The sequence below is a fragment of the Acanthopagrus latus genome, chromosome 6, assembly GCF_904848185.1.
Source record: "Acanthopagrus latus isolate v.2019 chromosome 6, fAcaLat1.1, whole genome shotgun sequence".
Classification (NCBI taxonomy): domain Eukaryota; kingdom Metazoa; phylum Chordata; class Actinopteri; order Spariformes; family Sparidae; genus Acanthopagrus; species Acanthopagrus latus.
The window spans coordinates 15,379,655-15,395,375 of NC_051044.1; the positions used below are offsets into that span (position 1 = coordinate 15,379,655).

A 15,721-nucleotide genomic window follows, 5' to 3' on the forward strand; every position below is an offset into this window, starting at 1 on the left:
TTCTTCAACCCAAATGGGATGGCAGTAAGTCGTAACCATTTCTACAACTGCCTCAAGTGCGCACTACATTATCAACAAATATTTCCCCAAACTCCATAAATATATATCTGACCCTACACAGTTCCAGTCTGAGCTCCAGTGTTTGTCCTAGAAACATTTAGAGACGTACTCCGAAAATGAATACAGCTGTGTGGTATTACAAGTAAACAAAGCTTGTCTCGTCATCAGGTTCAATTATATGTATTATAGCCCAACCAATACTGGATTTTTGAGCCTGAGGCTGATGTCGATATTTTGGAGTTTAAAAAAAAAAAAAAAATCGATGAATATTATTAGAATGTTAATAAGGACAGAATCTGAAAAATCTATTAACCCTTACAAGGCATTATTCTATTTCTATTTAAGTATACATTCATATTAATAAAGCAATGAAAGGCATTCAACAATGACATGATACGTAAGTTAGACTTAATGAATGTGTAGTGATGCCATTACTAACAATAGTAAAACACCCATGAGGCGCTTCTCAGTTCCACACCCGGACTTTACAGCAAGACGATGTGTACCCAACTCCCCCAGTTGTTACAAAGACTACATCAAATGTAATATTTACTATTTTGAAATAAAGTTTCCATCAATCAGTAAGTTCTTTGTGACACTGTGTACAGTGTAGCTGTTGATCGCTCACAGCGATCCCGTCTATTGTGTTTACACCGTTGTCATGGCGACGTCAACAGCTTTACAGAGAGAGACCGAGCATAGTGTTTTGTTTGCTGCCAAGTTCATGTGTGAATCATGCACTGGAGAATTAACATTAAGCTTTTCAATTGTAGATGAAATCTTTTAAAAAATAAATATTAAAGACGTGAGATGTGAGAGATGTGGTGTTAATGAATTGATAGCCTATTTTGTAATCACTGATCGTTCCAGACCCCTGGCATGGATGATAACCAGATACAGACCTTTGAGTATGAAGGTTTGAGAACCCCTTTCATGACGCTTTCATTATCATAATCTAACAATAAACACATTTGTTGCTATTATTGACACTTCGTAGAAAAATTATGTATAGTGTATTCTCATCAGTATTAGGGGATATTAGTAATAATATTATCAGGACTTATAACTGCTTTCTTACCTTTTATTTATACCTACTCTTAACACAAGGACCTTAATATTAACTGTTCTATCTACAATAGTATAATAGATAGTCTATCTATATACACAAAGACATCAGCCAATATATTTGGCTCTGTGTCTCCAGAGTAACAATGGAAATAAACAGCTCCTGGTTTGGTCTATCTGATATTCCCTCTCTGCAGCTGACTAGATATCTGACATTTTCCTTAATCTTACCAATATTGATCGAGTTGTTGATTCTCAGAGAAATTGGTGTCAGTAGCAATATAAAAGGGAGTCATTTGCTTCAGTGGTAAAATGAAAAATATTGCTTCATAGAGTTTTTTAATCAATTAGTTGTTGTATTGAAGCCAATTAAGCCCCAGACAATTGTTATGCGATGACAATGTTTTGGCCAGGATGTGTGCAAGCACAATCCAGTTGAAATATAAAATAGTTGAATGAATGAATATTTAGGCCTTGATAGAAAAATGTTATACACATAACTGTTTTCATTTGAATACTGTGCATAATTGCTACATTTATATAAATACCTTATTTGTATTTATGGTTTGGCAGGAAGCTTGTCTCTTGCTGTATAGTAATAGTGGTGTGTTCACAATGGCTATTGTTCCAGGGAATGAAATATTGGAGTTGTACAGGTGGCTCTGCTTTAGGATACGAAATATTGGAGTTATACTGGTACACATGTATTGGCAAGTCTAAAGCCATGACTGACAAATTTAATCCTGCTTGCTAATGCAGTCATTAATTAGAAATGCAGCTCAAATCAATTGACTTGTCCATGCAATCCAGACCTCGGCAGTCCATAATCATACAGGTGGCGTTCGGAAGACAATTGATTTTGTTTAAGTCACTGGACAAACTTCAGACCTTTCCGAGGGCTTAACGGTGTTTATGCACTGTTTTCCTAACCTTGTGACATATTCACTGGAGAATAAGATGAAGTAAATGATTCCTGTTTATGTGTCTGCACACCCCACGGTGCATGTTTATGGTTGCTCTGTGGTTGCCGTGGTAAAACATCGGATATTTCAAATTAATCCCTCTAACGTTGTGTCTTTTCAAGGGACTGGAACACAGTGTTTTTGGCTGCAAGGTGTTTATTCATAGCAAGACGTAAACCCACCCTTGATCCAGGGTGTTTTAGTAAAGAGCAGTTCTCATATCATTTTCATGAGCCAGTAGCATAGTTGCCCTATATCTGTAGGGAATGGGATCATGAATATTGTGTTAACCCAGAAAAGTTAAAATCCATGCATGCTTCCTTGTTCCCCTGATCCCTCAGCTTTTGTTGTTGCATTGGCCCATTGTACCCGAGAAGAGATCAAGGAGACCCCTGTCGGTAGTGGATTATTCCTTTGTAGAAGCGCCACTGTAGGGGATAGAGGATTAAAAGAGCACACAGTGGATGGGGATTCTACAGGAAGTTCGTTTGCAGCACACACTACACATGAATTGTTAAAGTGGAGTATTTTCTATTCAGTACCCTTTTGGTGTAATGTTTCTTTGTTTTTTTTTTTGTTTTTTTAAAACATATCCGAGGTGTAGACCCACATTTTGTCTGCACCCATTCTAGGCTCAGTTTTCAGTGAGTGCGGCACTGTAAGAATACGCCTCATTTGGATATTTATATCGTATATGGACAATTAACACTAGAATAGCCTGTAGCCTGATGATGAATTTTCATTGTGTTTACATGTTTTCCCAGCTGTTGGAGGGGCTTAGAGGGCACTGCAGCTGAATGAGTATGAAAGAATCATCGTCCTTTTTCTCTCAATTTCCGTTAAGGGCATATGGAAACCTGGTGTGCTGCTGTCACAGTAATATTGTCACTGTGTTTCTAATGTTGTGTGTATTGTGGGCACAATTCTTAGATGAAGGAGATTTCATGGGTGTAGCCTTAATTTTTCATAAGTGCTTGTTTCTTGTGTTCCTGCAGGAAGCCATGGACCTCGAGGCTGGGCAGCCTCATACCCAGAATGTGCTGCGAAGAACCAATCACCTGTGGACATTGCAGATGAACAAGCTTTGGTTTCGGAGGAGTTCCAGGAGCTGGTGCTGGAGAAGTTCAACACTGAGTCCTCCAACCAGACAACAATGAAAAACACAGGAAAGACAGGTGTGCATTACTGAATCTTTTTTGGACTAGTTCCCCCCCATTTTTTACGCTTTTTTTCTTCTTCTTACCTTTATTTTATTTATTTTTCATAATTTAAAATAACTTGAAGAACTTAAATACATGCAAACATAAATACAGGAGAGAAAATGATTTTGATCAGACAAAAGAAAAACAATTCTCACCTCAGGGTTTCTGGAGATTTTTCATTCAAGCAAATGTTTTATCATATCAGGTGCTGAGTTGGGCAGGAATGTTCCATACTTTTTAACTCCAGGTGGCTATCCCTTTTATACATTTTATTTCTGAGCATTTCAGCAAAGAAGCCTTTAGGCAGTATTGGATTTACAGGATTTTTAAATCACGGTTATGAAGTACCTTAAATTTTCAGAGAATTAAATTCCTATTCCATGTGGTAATTTTATCTATTTTAACTTTAAATTGAATTTCCAGTAGCTTTACCACTCCACAATAGATACTGACAATGTAATATAAAAATATAGTGATGAAAGATGTTATCCACATCACCTACCCCCAGTGTAGAATAATGAATATAGAGAGACACTAAATTGCAAATCTTGAAACCACATTTCTGTATGTTCCCACAAACAGTAGACATTTTATGCGGACTGGATCCTCAGATTTGATGTGTGTCTAATGGCAAATTTTAAAACCAAACCCTAATGGTTCAGTATATCAGATTACAATCACACATAATAGTATCAGTTTGTTACGTCTCCCCATTGCCTTTGTATCAGCCTGCATGGCTTTTAACAGGAACATTTTGAAGCTCACTTGATTAACTGCTACTTCAAACCATTGCCACTTTTGTTTTTCAATCAGCTAATCCGTGGACCATTGGTGTGAAAACCCTGACCTTAATTGATCCCCTCTGCTTCTGGCACTGTTTCTCTCACAGAGTAGTTTCATCTTTTGCGTTTGATCATAATGAGAGTTGTTAGCCTCCATGACAACCAAGGCCACTGGGACAGCCGAGCCATGCTGCAGGCTGCTTATTTACAAAGATGGAAATAACACGGCCTGCTGTAATTTTGGGTACAAATGATACAGAGGGGATTTTAGATGGCTAAGCACTGTGAAAATCAGGAAAATGGAACAATATTACCGTTGAATATTTTTAACTCAGACACTATTTAGAAGAGGTCAATTTGATATTGTGCGAATTCACCTTACCATATTGTGAAATTGATTTCAAACTGGGGGGATAAAACTATATTTTTTCATTACTTATACGCTTTTTTTAATTACCTTGACAAATAGATTTAACGGTCGCTCACACAAACAATTTGTGATTGAATAGTAAATACTAACATAAAATGCACTTCAGAATATAACCTGTGTTTTAGAATGTTTAACTTTAAACAGGATTTAAAGGTGATAAATATCTGAACAATTAAACAATGACTAATAAACAGAGGGATTATGTTGGGGCTTATTATCTCTGCTACAGTAACTGGTTAGCTGTTACCACAGTCTAGAGAACAGTCGAGATAAATAAAACAGTTGGCAAACTTTCCTCAACCTCCACCTTTTATTCTCAGAGCTGCATTCGACTGGCTTTATCATTGTGAAAATGTAGATGAATGTGTTCATGAACTGCATTTTTAGGATGTTCGTTATTGAGTCTAACAGAAAATCATTCTTTATTTTCTTTGGAAAACATTTTCAGCGGTTTGAATGCAATGCATTATTCGCCAATGAATCTTTGACCTTCGGAGTCATTTTTTGTTTTCCACATCACGATTTGCTGCATCCTTGATATTATGAGTTTGCCAAGTCCAAAGTCTTTTCAACGTGCCCTCCTTGTCAATCTTTTATTGTTGAATCTTACTTAAGTTGTTCAAGCTTATGTCAATCGGCCTCGTTTCGTCTACATGTTAAGGTTCAGCTCCACTCTGCTCCTCATTGTGACACACGCGCACAAACACACACTATGAACAATGGAGGAGATCCAACAATTCCAAGGAAACATGCCAATCCATGTCTGCATTCCAGCCTACTGTTGCTACTGTGTGGTTGTGACAGTACTATGGTCCTCAGGAGCCAGGCAGAGGTCCACATCAACACACTTACGTATCAGTCGCTGTTTTTATAATTTTATAATAAGCCGCCATTTGGTCTTTTTTGTGGTTAGGTCCACAGATTTAGACAGAAGGCTGTAAATTATGGGTCTGTTCTGGTCCGCCAATTTGATGCCTCGGAGGGCACACTTATTTCCGCCTCCATTGCAAACTAAATCCGAGCCGACGATGTGCCAGCAATTGCGTGAGATGGGCGGAGGTGTCGATGACCTGCACTGTTGTGCGACCCACAGCCGGGGAGTTTTAAAACCAGTAAACAGTTGATCACAGCAGTTAGTTCATCACTTTATCCACGGACATCAAGATGAGCAACGGAAAAGCTGCTGAGATCCAGGAGATGCTAGCGCCTCCTCGGTCTCTGTAGCTATTTGGTTGCATCCACTTGTTGTTGTAGCAGCAAGCTACGAATAGTCGCTACTTTTAAATTAAAAGCTGCTAAGAACTCAGTTCTAAACAATTTGACAAATTTGTTGTCACTGTTCACTGCCCAACGTCATGCTTCATGTCACATCACATGTGCCAGTGGTGGCCAAGTGGCGGCTTTTGAAAAAGGATATTACACCTCCTTTTTAGATAGACAAGGCCCTTTTAGATAGACATTTCCGCCTTTACCTTGCAGTAAGCCTCGAGGTAGAGATTTTGCGTCTACCATTTTTTTATAATCGAATTATTCAAGTAACTTGAGTAATCATTTCAGCTCTAAAACCTGCTATTGTTTATTTATTTATTTTTTGTATTCATTTTTGTTGCCACTTGTTATAACTTGATATAACTGATTTTTTCATTTACTGTACACGTGTGGCAGTTAAAGACTAACATTACTATGTACTAGGAGCCTGTTCAATATTGACTCTCTTTCCTGTGGGAAATGTCTGGTTCTTTTTGCAGCTAAATGATCCACTATGTTGACCAGCTAGTTGCCAACTGTGTCGGTCTGCCGTTTGGTGCAGAGTAGGTACAATCCATTGAGATTTTAGAAGATGATGAAAAAAGTTGCCTGGGGCTGAAAATGCCACTTTGAGAGCTGTGAAAGTAAACCAAACCATTAAGGCAGTGGATATGTAGCTAAAAAAATTAGCTGAAACTTGCTTTGAAGTCGAGGGAAGACACAAGATTTTGAAGACACAAGATGTTGGCGGGTTGAATGCTAATTTTCTAGCATTTTCCTTAATTAAATTGTGTGCCTTTCTGCCTCCCACACTGTCCATTTTGATGCTGCCACAAGGGGGTGCATCAGTCCAGCCGTCAAAATCCTACTCAGGGGGGCTTTAACATCCTTCATACTATTTAAAAGTCAGTGTTGTAATTAAGAAACCGAGTGAATAGATCTTAAAAGTTCATCGAGATTGATTTCCCAATGCTCCCTTGTGCCTTGATCCACTTTGAGATCGAGCTGATTGGACGCCATTCAAGCAGTGTTCTCCAACAAAACATTTCTCAGTGAAATTTCAAACAACTCCCGACCAAATTCATGAGGAATCGGAAGACCCCAGAGACGTTCACATTGATCAAGGATTTACTTTCACACACACTCGGCTTCTTTCACTGGCTGTGATTCAAGGTCTTTTTGGCTTAGCTTCTAATTCCTGCTCTACTGTTGGAGGGTTCAAACACACCCAGGGCAGCATTTCTAATGAAACTCCCAGGGCCAGCAAGCATCCCCTTTCCTTGACTTTCCTTCTGTTACAGACGGGATTACACTACTTCAAGCGGTAACAGAGTTTATTACCATTCCTGTAAATATGCATGTGTTTCCAAATGAGTTGAACCAGTGCGAGATCATGTGATGGGTGGTTATTTTCTATGCAGACTGATGTTCACTTTGACCCGGCGCTTTCAGTCTTAGAAATCTCCTGCATCTAAGACCTTTTCCATCATACTGTGGGCCATCAGCTTAAAGCAGCACTGGCACGTTAATACTGCTGGCAGATTCTTTCTTGCCTCACGACAGGCACTGAGCTCATCCCTCATCACACAAGGTTCTCCCCTCTTCGGATCTCCTTGTCTCTTCACTCGTTTTCTCTTGATCTCGCGGGTGTTTTTGCACCTTGCATCTTAATGGTGATACATTTCACCAACTGCGATTTTCATCCTCTCTCTGCCCAGCTGGTTCAACATGTCATCTGTGTTTACTGACAGTCTTTGTTTGCTTGTCCACATGCTCATCCTCTTGGTTTGCTGATTAAAAGTGGGCTGTCTTTATCCAGAGAGGGTGACTAAATCCCCCTGTAACGGGAGGGATCAGCCGACAGAGCGGTGGCTCTAATCTGGCTAATGATGTCAAACGTAGACGCGGTGAATGGTTATACATTAACATGTAGCCTTAGCCAGGACAGCAGAAGGATGATAATCTGCCTTGTCATGAGAACTGGATAACTCGCCCTTACATGACACTGCCGAGTACATTTACAAATGTTTGCTTCCATGAAAGCAGACAGGGTGAACCTTTTGAGGTGAATCCAAATGGCTGGTATTTTGTTAAAACCTCTAAAAAGCAGTAATGTCTGTGGAGGAGGGGGATTACACAGTCCACTATATATCGTAGAACATTTTATGTCCCTCAAAAGGCCCTCTCAGATAGCACTGCAGGATATCAGTAGTGATAGTTTTATCCACTGAAATGAGACTTTCAGGAGAAACTGGATCTTTCTTGGCAGATTGCAACAACAAGCAAAGCTGTGGTGTTTGATTTGGTCAGCTAACTTCACGCCAAAGACACCATTTTTGAGGGCATTGAGGTTAATTTGTGGCTGGTGGCTGCAGTGTTTAATTTTGCAGAAATATTTCTCCCACTCTCAAATGTTTTATACTGCTTCGCTTCCAATCTCAGGCTTCCTGTGTTGGAGAATATTGGATAAAAAAGATATGGATTGTACACCCCTGGGATCCTTGCTACATCCTACTGAATAACCCAAAAGAAATAGTGAGCTCACAAGTAAAAATGACTTTTTTACAGAACAAGAGAAGGCATTTTGTAATTCACCATAGCTTTAATCGCAGTTTGGTTTAGTATAGATTTGAGACCAACTATGTGACTGGTTATGCATTTCTTATTTTCATCTTCTTTTCATTATTGACTGAGGCTAAATTAATACTCCCAAATGTAAAATATATAGAAGGATACACTATTGCCACAAGTGTTCGATCACCTGCCTTGACTCGCATATGAACTTAAGTGACATCCCATTCTTAATCCAAAGGGTTTAATATGACATTGGTCCACCCTTTGCAGCTATAACAGCTTTAACTCTTCTGGGAGGTCTTTCCATAAGGTTTGCAGGAGTGTGTTTATGGGAATTTTTGACCATTCTTCCAGAAGCGCAATTGTGAGGTCACACACTGATCTGATCTCATTCATCCCAAAGGTGTTCTATGTGCATATCCATGTTGGAGCCATCCCCAAACTGTTCCCACAAAGTTGGGAGCATGGAATTGTCCAACATCTCTTGGCATGCTGAAGCATTCAGAGTTCCTTTCACTGGAACTAAGGGGCCAAGCCCAGCTCCTGAAAAACAACCCCACAACATAATCCCTCTCCACCAAACTTTGCACTTGGCACAGTGCAGTCAGACAAGTATTGTTCTCCTGGCAACCGCCAAACCCAGACTCGTCCATCAGATTGCCAGATGGAGAACCACGATTCGTCACTCCAGAGAGCGCGCCTCCAGTGGTGGTGTGCTTTATATCACTATATCCAACAATTTACATTGCACTTGCTGATCTATGGCTTGGATGCAGCTGCTTGGCCATGGAAACCCATCCCATGAAGCTCTCTACGCACTGTTCTTGAGCTAATCTGAAGGCCACACGAAGTTTGGAGGTCTGTATCAATTGACTGCAGAAAGTCGGCGACCTCTGCGCACTATGCGCCTCTGCATCTGCTGACCCTGCTCAGTCATTTTTCATGGCCTACCACTTTGTGGCTGAGTTGCTGATGTTCCCAGTCACTTCCACTTTGTTTTAATACTGTTAGAATAATTCTGCAATAATTTAGAACTAGAGGAAGGAGATCGGAGTCAGCTCAAAATTCAAACAAGCATTTAATATTGTACAAGAGGAGCATTCACAGAGCAACATACTGCCTCCTTTTACCTGCTCAGGTGATTGCCCACACCTGAGCTCAAGAAGGCGGAGCAGGGCGGAGACAGAGGACACACATAGGGCACTAAGTTGGCCACACGTAACAATATATAATAGTGGCAGGTTGTAAAAAAGTTACACAAAACTCTTGAAGCTAAATTTCAAGATTGTCTGTCTGGGAAAAAATGTTACTGAAGAAACCTTAAGAGAAAGTTTGAAATTGGCCTGGTATTGTCAGATGGAAGCATGAAGCAAGCAGGTGGAAGAACATGATGTTACACTTATCCCTCTTTATATCAAGTGATGAAATGATTCCCCACGTAGTGAGACTTAAGGAACACACCATATCAGCCTGTGGGTTGCCAGGCAGAAAAATGTTCCTCTTGCTGCCCTTAAGTCCCCCCTGAGTCGAGATCATTTGAGATTTAACAGCTTCTTATCCCTTTTAAATAGCCTCTAATGAAAGGATAAAGGCACATTGAACAGTTGTAATCACAACATCTATTTGCTGTGTGATTATTTCAGAGTAAAACCTGATCTGTGTTCGTTGCAGCTTATGTAACATCCAGTTTCATCAATGAAAGTAAATGTGGAAAGGACAGGTTTACACATTTACTATAGTCTATCAGACATGAAAACAATTTTTTTTTTTTCCCCCCACAGGAGCTCCTCAAGAGTCTCCCCTCCGTTTTGGTTTATATTGACATGTATCACGGGCAGAAACAATGATTTACTCAGTTTTTGAAGCAGCAAGAAATTGCATTGTGCCATTTTATAATAGAAAACAGTCAGATTATGTTTGATATTTTGTGTAGCAAAGTACATCATCTCAGGTTTAGAGGCGTATAGAAGAAACGCCGAAGCATTTAATTGTACTTTGAGATCATGAGATAATTGAGTTGCCATTAACAAAAAACAGATGAGAATTTTGATGAGATAAGATCAGAGATATGAAATAAAAAAAAAAAAATTAAAAATGATTGGCATAGGCCACTGCTGTGAGCTTTAGTATAATCAGTGCTTTGACTAATAATCTCCTTTTAGCTGCCTTTGTCCCAGAATAATAATAATTGTCCTTCTTTGTTCGATTCCATCTCTTTTTCTCCAGTTGCTGTTCTCCTGAAGGATGACTACTTTGTAAGGGGTGCTGGACTGCCTGGGCGTTTTAAGGCTGAGAAGATGGAGTTTCATTGGGGCCAGAGTAATGGATCAGCAGGCTCGGAACACAGCATAAATAGCAGAAGGTTCCCTGTAGAGGTAAAGCGTCCTGTCACTACAATTCGCTTTGATAAATTCACAATAGGAAGCCTTGAGGGTCAACACAGCATACTGGAACTTGGCAAGTTACTGTTGTGTTTAGAAATATGATGTTTTTAAAAGAGGCCGAAAAAATGTGCTCCCTAACTGTTTGTGAATGCCATGATTGACAAGATGTTCTTCTGCTTGTTGATCAGGCTTAATTCTTTGTGGCATGGATTCAATAGTTATTGAAACATGCTGCTGGGATCTCAAGCCTCAATAGCTGCACAGAGTTGGTTGGAGTACAGATGCATCTAAAATTCGGTTTTACCTCATCTCCAAGATTGTTCAGGCCTTGGGAGAAACTGTATTTCACTGGGGTCAAAAACTGTTTTTAGGCAATCTCTGGATTTCATAGGATGGCAAAATGTACCCACTTAAAAGTAAAAGAAAACCAAAATATCAGCTTCTGTCATAATAATGAAGGTCCCCTTTAAAATTTGTTTAAAAGATAGTATTGTCAAAAGTTACATTGCTTCTAGTTTCATGATAGATTTTTACACGTGGATGCTAACAGGGTGGCTACGTTGAACACTTACTGGGTGACTCCACCAATTTTACACCATAATGTGTGTTTACAGGTCTGAGGGAGTACTATGTGTATGTGAAAACGTAGCTTAAATCCTTTTATGGCTCCAGAGGAAGCTGCATGTTATCAAAGAACTGCCTTCAGTGATGTCACTCGGTGCCTAAGCTGCACTGTGGGTAATGTAGGCAGCATGATTTGAATAGCAATCTACTGGTCTAGCATTGCACTCCAATAACACTGATAGACTCATGATGGACAGTTTAAAAATGATCAGAACTGACACAGCAGAACCAGATATCACGTTTTTCATTCTCTTTCCTTTTAAAAACCTGACGCCACTGAAATAGGTGGCGGTACCCTTGAACTTATGCAGACCATTTGCGTTGTGGCTGCTGCAACACTGTGCTTTCGCTATAATCAATGAAACCAGCTACACAAGGCGTGAGAGCAGTGTGTGCCACTGAGATCTGCTCTACAAGCGTAAAAATAGACAGGTCTTCTATTTATATGTTTTATGCAGGGTGTGCAGCCCTATTATACGGAAATGTGTCATACAGTGTCAATATTCTGTATACAGGAAATTACCCTGACTGGCTTCTTCATTGGGGTCTACCCATCAGCATTTAACCAGTAGCTGTTGGTTGCTTAGTAACTGATGTTAACTTACCCATATTATACAAACTCAGTGAAAAGTTGAAGTTTCATAGTGGTGTGCTAGGGCCAAAAACTGAAGACACAATCCCTAAAAAGAAGGCTTTGCAGCATACAGTGTGTGCACTGCAGGTGTAGCCAGTAAAAAACTGCTCCGCTGCACATCACCTCCACCAACAGTGGACAGTTGTTATGTGTTCAATGTGGCCAGAGCGTTATTCACACTTCATCAAGGGAAGATCTACTGTAGCTTTTGCACATAAAATCAGTTTGTGCAAATTTATGACAAAGTCTGTGTTAGAAAATGGGGATGTGGAGTGTGAGAGATGTAGGCGTGTACTAGGCAGAGAGGGTCTTACAAAAAGGAACTTTGGTGTTGCATTATGGGAAGTGTAGCACTCAACATTATTAAAGCTTAACCCTGACTACTAGGGACTAAAGATGATATATCTCAACCTCTGCCGCCTCAATTCTTACTTTGTTAGGAACAAAAACATGATAAGATAAAACTTTACATTAAAGTTAAAATTTTAACCAGGACCTAGTTGCTTGTTTGCATTTTAGCTGCATATTTACATCTTGTTAGCCCTCATAGTAAAGCACTTATTCTGCATGAGCATTTTCAGTTACGTTTTGAAGAAGTGTGAAACGGAAAAGTAAGATCTTCATTGATTAAAAAAAAAAAAACTTGATAAAGAAACTCTATGTTTTCTTGACTGAATAAACAAGCTGACCTTAAAGGACAACAGCACCTTCTAATATTGTCTGACTTTGTTTACATTTGGCGGACCCTGCCACCATTCTATATTCAGACAATGTTCTGGGGACCTTATTTTCCTCTGAGAAGAGCTTGTTTGTTCAGTTGTGGAAAAAGTAAGTATTTCTAAGGGTTTATAATTACCTAATTAAAAATTGTGAACATTCAAATACTTAGATTTTCTTCTCTAAAGCTACAAAGTGCCCCTTTTAATAAATATGTTATTTTCCTGTGTTACAAAATGTAAAACTGCTCATGTTAATGAGGTCCGGTAACACCAGATTATGTTTTTCTAATGCAGAAAATGTTCTTAATGTGAGGTTGTGCCCATAACTAATTCACTAGTCGAACCTATGGGGTTACAATATAAAATACAGAATCAAATATATTCAAAGTCTTTTGATATGGTGTCAAGGATATTACGTCAGTGAAAGCAAAGTGCGAAGGCGTAGGAGAAAAATTAAAGTTTTCTTGTGGACTTTTAAATGAAATGAGCATTGAAGCAAAAGTTGAACTTGCTCCTCAGATGATTTTTGTGCAAGGTCGTAACCGATTTCTTAATGCCATTAATGCCAAAAGACTAAGACCAGACAAAAGAAACAAAGAGAGAACAGACTGCAAGTAATAAAGGAAAGCAGAAAAAGAAAATCACCAAGTCTTGTAGCGCAGATATAAAGGGTATTAAGTCTAAAACCTTTTGGTATTATTTATTCTGGCTCCTGGATTAAAGCAGAAATCCCACTCTTTTTGTATGGTTCGGAGAATGACTTATTAGTGCCTTTCACATTTTTATCATTTACAATGCCATTACTATTCGTTATCTAAAATGAATTTGCAAATGTGTCATACTCTTACATTTTGTGGGGTTTTTTATATATATATGTATATATAAAAAAAACCCACCTTTTCTATTGTCAAATGATTAATAATTAGTGTAAATATAGCTATATATGAAAACAGGAAATTGCTGTTAGTGTGCCTCTCTGTCCTATCTCCAAACACGCAGCGAGAGTCCCCCTGTGTTTGTTTCTTAGCCCTGTTCTTTGGAACCCTCTCTGCAGGCACGGCTTTTGATGCTGTACGGCTGAGTAATTAGATTTATTTTTTGCCACAGCATTTTCCATGCGCCGTAGTGTTAAAGGGCACTGGATTATATACAACCATTATAAAGCTGTTGTGCATATGGCTCCTTTGATGGTGCGCTTCTAAATAAGACGATTGGAATTCACTTTAATGACCAATTTGAGCAGCTGTTAGGAGAAAGAAAAGCTGAGCAAGAACAAGAAAATGATGCCCTCCAGCTGCATCATTTATAGATGTGAAATATAGATTTGTAGCTTAGCATGTATCTATGTGTAGACCAGGTTTTTTGCATCGACCTCTTTGCCAGAGAACATGTGTTCAAGACCTAATGTGTTTGGAATTCAAAATGATGATGCTCTTCTAAAAAAACACAAGTAACATAATTATACACACCTACCAGGGGGTACATAGAAATAGTAGTAGCATAAATAGGCTTACAAATGGATTAGATGCTGATCATCTGCATGTGAATTGTTAGAACTATGCCTGAAACTACCTGAGTCAGCTGTTAATCCTGAAGACCAGGCGCTGCAATTGGGAGTCTGTTTGCAAGAGAGTAGAAAAACTGAAATATATAAAAGTTAGGAGTGTCATAGTAACAATATACATCATGATATAGTAATTTACTGTTCAGTTATTTGTTCTTTAACACAGGGTTGTACAATGAAATGCAAGTTTTGTTCCTTTATTCCACACAAGACAAACTGCCTTAGTTGAAGTGTTGAGGCTGCATTAAGGAGTCTCACAGCCTGAGGAAAGAAGCTACTCTGCAGTCTGGTGGTACGGCAACGGATCCTTCTGTATTGTTCTCCACATGGCTGCAGGGTGGACAAATTGTGGCCAGGGTGGGTGTTATATTATACTATCGATATCAGTAATGCTCTCTGGAAAAATACCAGTGATATTCCAGCCTTTCTGTACTGGGCTTGAGATGTTTCCGGTCAGGATAAGATCTAATCTGTGAAAGTTTACAAGAATTTGAAAATTTGAGAATTAAATTTTCTTTAGTTTGTTTAAGAAGTGCAGCCTTTTTCAACCTTTGGTGATGTATGCAGTTTGTAGATGATGCTTGATGGCATCAACTGTCCCAGGAAAGGCTTTGTTGAAAGTTAAAAAAAAAAAAAAAAACTGAACACAATGTGACAAAAATTGCATCAAACTGAGTACAGAATAATACAATAAAGTACAGATTTAAGCATTGCATTTAAGAATTAAACCCAGGTACTCATTTGTTGCTCAGTTAACCAGAATTTGGTGTTAAAGTTTGCTGCAAATTTCAGGCGATCAAGTAGCGAGTTCACAAAATTCCGTACAAATAAAACCAACTGCCTCACATGAATCAATACTTGAGTTAAAAGCAAAAGGAAATGGAAAAAAGCAAAATGGAAGCTTTCCAGCACTGTATTTACACTTTCATCCCCCTCCCCTGTGTTTTCTTTGCATTCTCTTCTTCTGAGCTAACTTAGAGGTTTCTCCTGAACTGATTCTTTCACATCACATGAGAACGTGGTAAGCGCTCCTACTGCCCAAATCACATTGATTTAGGAGATCGCTCAATTTGCGAGATTGCATGAGAATCATGAGAGCAGCTGATCTGCCTAATCTACTGTTGCATTGAATATATTGTTAAACTGCCCGGCCCTAGTAAAGGTAATTGGTAAATGATACAGTACAAATGGAATGCAAAGGAAAGGAGGAACCAAGGCACTAACACTGACAAGTTACAAGAGGATTGTGTCCTGTGGATATAGAAATACTTTCTGCATTTATGATTAAATGGGCTTCAGTAACCTTCATCTTAAAATATATTTTAAAAAGCATATTTAAGAAAATGAAAAGGTGAGTGGTTGTGTTGATGAAGTGCTTCATCAAACTAAAAAGGTCACTTTAGAGCACTTGTGAAACTGAATGCACAGCAGCAATCATGAATGGCACGCTGCCATTTGCATTCAAAGAAAGGT

General features: G+C 39.0%; 1 protein-coding gene across 2 annotated transcripts in view; it reads left to right on the forward strand.

Moving 5' to 3' along the window:
• The window catches only part of ca16b (carbonic anhydrase XVI b), a 113,221-nt gene that overhangs the window by 53,311 nt on the left and 44,189 nt on the right, over positions 1-15,721 (forward strand). For both annotated transcript variants that reach the window (XM_037100567.1, XM_037100566.1), the window contains exons 3-4: positions 3,083-3,262; positions 10,550-10,698. In XM_037100567.1, coding sequence (XP_036956462.1) covers positions 3,083-3,262; positions 10,550-10,698 — 329 coding nt within the window. The remainder of the gene's footprint in view (positions 1-3,082; positions 3,263-10,549; positions 10,699-15,721) is intronic.